The sequence below is a fragment of the Manacus vitellinus genome, unplaced genomic scaffold (assembly GCF_001715985.3).
Source record: "Manacus vitellinus isolate BGI_N305 unplaced genomic scaffold, ASM171598v3 scaffold_110_pilon, whole genome shotgun sequence".
In the NCBI taxonomy this organism is placed as follows: domain Eukaryota; kingdom Metazoa; phylum Chordata; class Aves; order Passeriformes; family Pipridae; genus Manacus; species Manacus vitellinus.
The window spans coordinates 590,618-592,692 of NW_021938845.1; the positions used below are offsets into that span (position 1 = coordinate 590,618).

A 2,075-nucleotide genomic window follows, 5' to 3' on the forward strand; every position below is an offset into this window, starting at 1 on the left:
GGGAGAGGGGGGGAACGAGGGGGTGTCGGAATCCACGGATGGGGAACGTGGGGAATAAGGGGAGCCACTGGGAATTGCAGGGAACCGCTGGAAATGGGGGATCCACGTGGATCCAGAGTTCTGGGAAGCTCCAGGAGCTGTGGAAGCTCAGGGGGGATGACCAGGGAAAAGCAGGAAGGGCTGTTGGGAACACAGGGATCTGTTTGGAACACAGGGATCTGTTGGGAACACAGGGATCTGTTGGGAACACAGGGATCTGTTGGGAACACAGGGATCTGTAGGTCCAGGAAGCTGGAAAAGGGGCTCCTCCATGGCCAGCCCAGGCACTTCCCAGCCCATCCTCACCCCTCTGGATTGGGAATATCCCCCCTCTTCATCCCAAATCCCAGCCCAGCAGGGTGAGGAAGCCCCTTGGGATTTAGGATCCCCTTGGGAAAGGAAAGATTCCCACCCAAACTCCAGCTCTGCTGCTTCCCAGGGGATTCCTGCCTGGCTGTATCCCAGGATGGCTGTATCCCAGCCTGGCTGTATCCCAGGTGGGCAGCTGCATTCCCAAGTTTTGGGGCTCAGGGAGAGCAGGGATGATGACCAAGGCACCTGCAGCATTCCCAGGAACTCCCAGAAAAGTTCCTCCCATGGAATGAGGCGGGATGAGACCCGGATGAAATCCCAGAGCTGGGGCTGAGGAATCCCAGGAAGGGGCAATCCCAGGAAGGGGCTCCTGCTCCAAAAAACAGGGAATGATGTGTCCCTGTGGATGGGACAGAGCTGGGGTGAGGAGATCCAGCTGTGCCCGAGTTTTCCATGGAATCTCAGCCCTTCCCAAAGGCCCTTTCCCGACATCCCCGAGGATGGAGATGATGGATCAGGGTCTCCTTTCTTGGTTTCTTTTCCCTTTTCCATGAGATCCCCAAGCCATGGGAAGGCCTAACCCTCCTCTTCCCGAGGTTTTGGCTGCATCCCACCCTCCAATCCCAGGGATTTATCATCCCAAAGGGGCCCCCCGGCCCAATGTGCTTGGGGCAGCTGATTCCAGGCCCAGGGGCCGGGAAAAGGCAGGGAAAACAATGGAATGAGGAGCAGGAAACAGGGAGGGACAGAGGGACAGCGATCCCACAAAACCCAGGGAATACAGGGCTCACATTCCATGCCCTGGAGCTCATCCCACAACCCCCCCAGGGAAAAAAGACCACCACGGGAGGAGGGAGGGAAAATCCAATGCCAAAAAGTGAAATGTTTATTCCCACCTGGAGTCACTTCCAGCGGGAAGGGCCGGACCCCGCGGACGCCCCGCAGGGAACGGCGGCTCCTCCTCATCCCAACGGCACATCCCGGTCCCGGGGGGGCTCCCGGAGCCTCCGGAGCCGTGGGATAACAGCAGCAACTGGGGAAGGCAGGTGGGGACGGGGGAATCCCGGGATAGCTCCCTCGGGATCCCCTTCCCGAGGCACGGAGCTGGGAAGAGGGTCTCTCTCTCCGCCACGGAGCCCCTGGGGGTTCCAGAGGCTCAGGAATCCAGGAGGAATCCAGGAGGAGTCCAGGAGGAATCCAGGAGGAATCCAGGAGGAGTTCAGGAGGAATCCAGGAGGAGTTCAGGAGGAGTTCATGCTCTCCCACTGGCGGAAAATGCGGAACACCTTGCAGGACTTCTCCGAGAGGCTCTGGAAAAACGGGAGCAAACGAGAGCCGGAGTCAAGGAAGGGGAGGTGAGGGGAAAGGGCAGGAAAAGATCCATCCCAAATATCCCAACCCAAATATCCGGTTTGGATACCAACGGACACCGATTTGTTCCTTTCCTTCATTATCCCAATTTCCCAACTGGATGGAGGGGGAAAGACCCCAAGGGGACGACAAGGAAGAAGCAGGAAAAAGCTTCCAAGGAGGAGGAACTGCCGGGAACAGGGAGAGGAGGAAGAGGATCCCAGGAGCAGGAAGGGGCTCCAGGAAGCAGGAAAGGACTCCAGGGAGCAGGAAGAGGCTCCAGGAAGGAGGAAGGGGTTCTAGGAAGCAGGAAGGGGCTCCAGGAAGCAGGAAGGGGCTCCAGGAAGTGGGAAGGGGCTCCAGGAAGGAGAAAG

General features: G+C 58.7%; 2 protein-coding genes across 2 annotated transcripts in view; both read right to left on the reverse strand.

Moving 5' to 3' along the window:
* UBE2H (ubiquitin conjugating enzyme E2 H) overlaps positions 1-1,317 on the reverse strand; it is a 36,242-nt gene extending 34,925 nt beyond the window's left edge. The window contains 1 exon segment of the mRNA XM_029965616.1: positions 1,248-1,317. Within this exon segment, the coding sequence (XP_029821476.1) occupies positions 1,248-1,317 (70 nt within the window).
* The window catches only part of ZC3HC1 (zinc finger C3HC-type containing 1), a 25,128-nt gene continuing 24,267 nt past the window's right edge, over positions 1,215-2,075 (reverse strand). Inside the window, exon 7 of the mRNA XM_029965617.1 lies at positions 1,215-1,661. Coding sequence (XP_029821477.1) covers positions 1,593-1,661 — 69 coding nt within the window. The 3' untranslated portion in view covers positions 1,215-1,592. The remainder of the gene's footprint in view (positions 1,662-2,075) is intronic.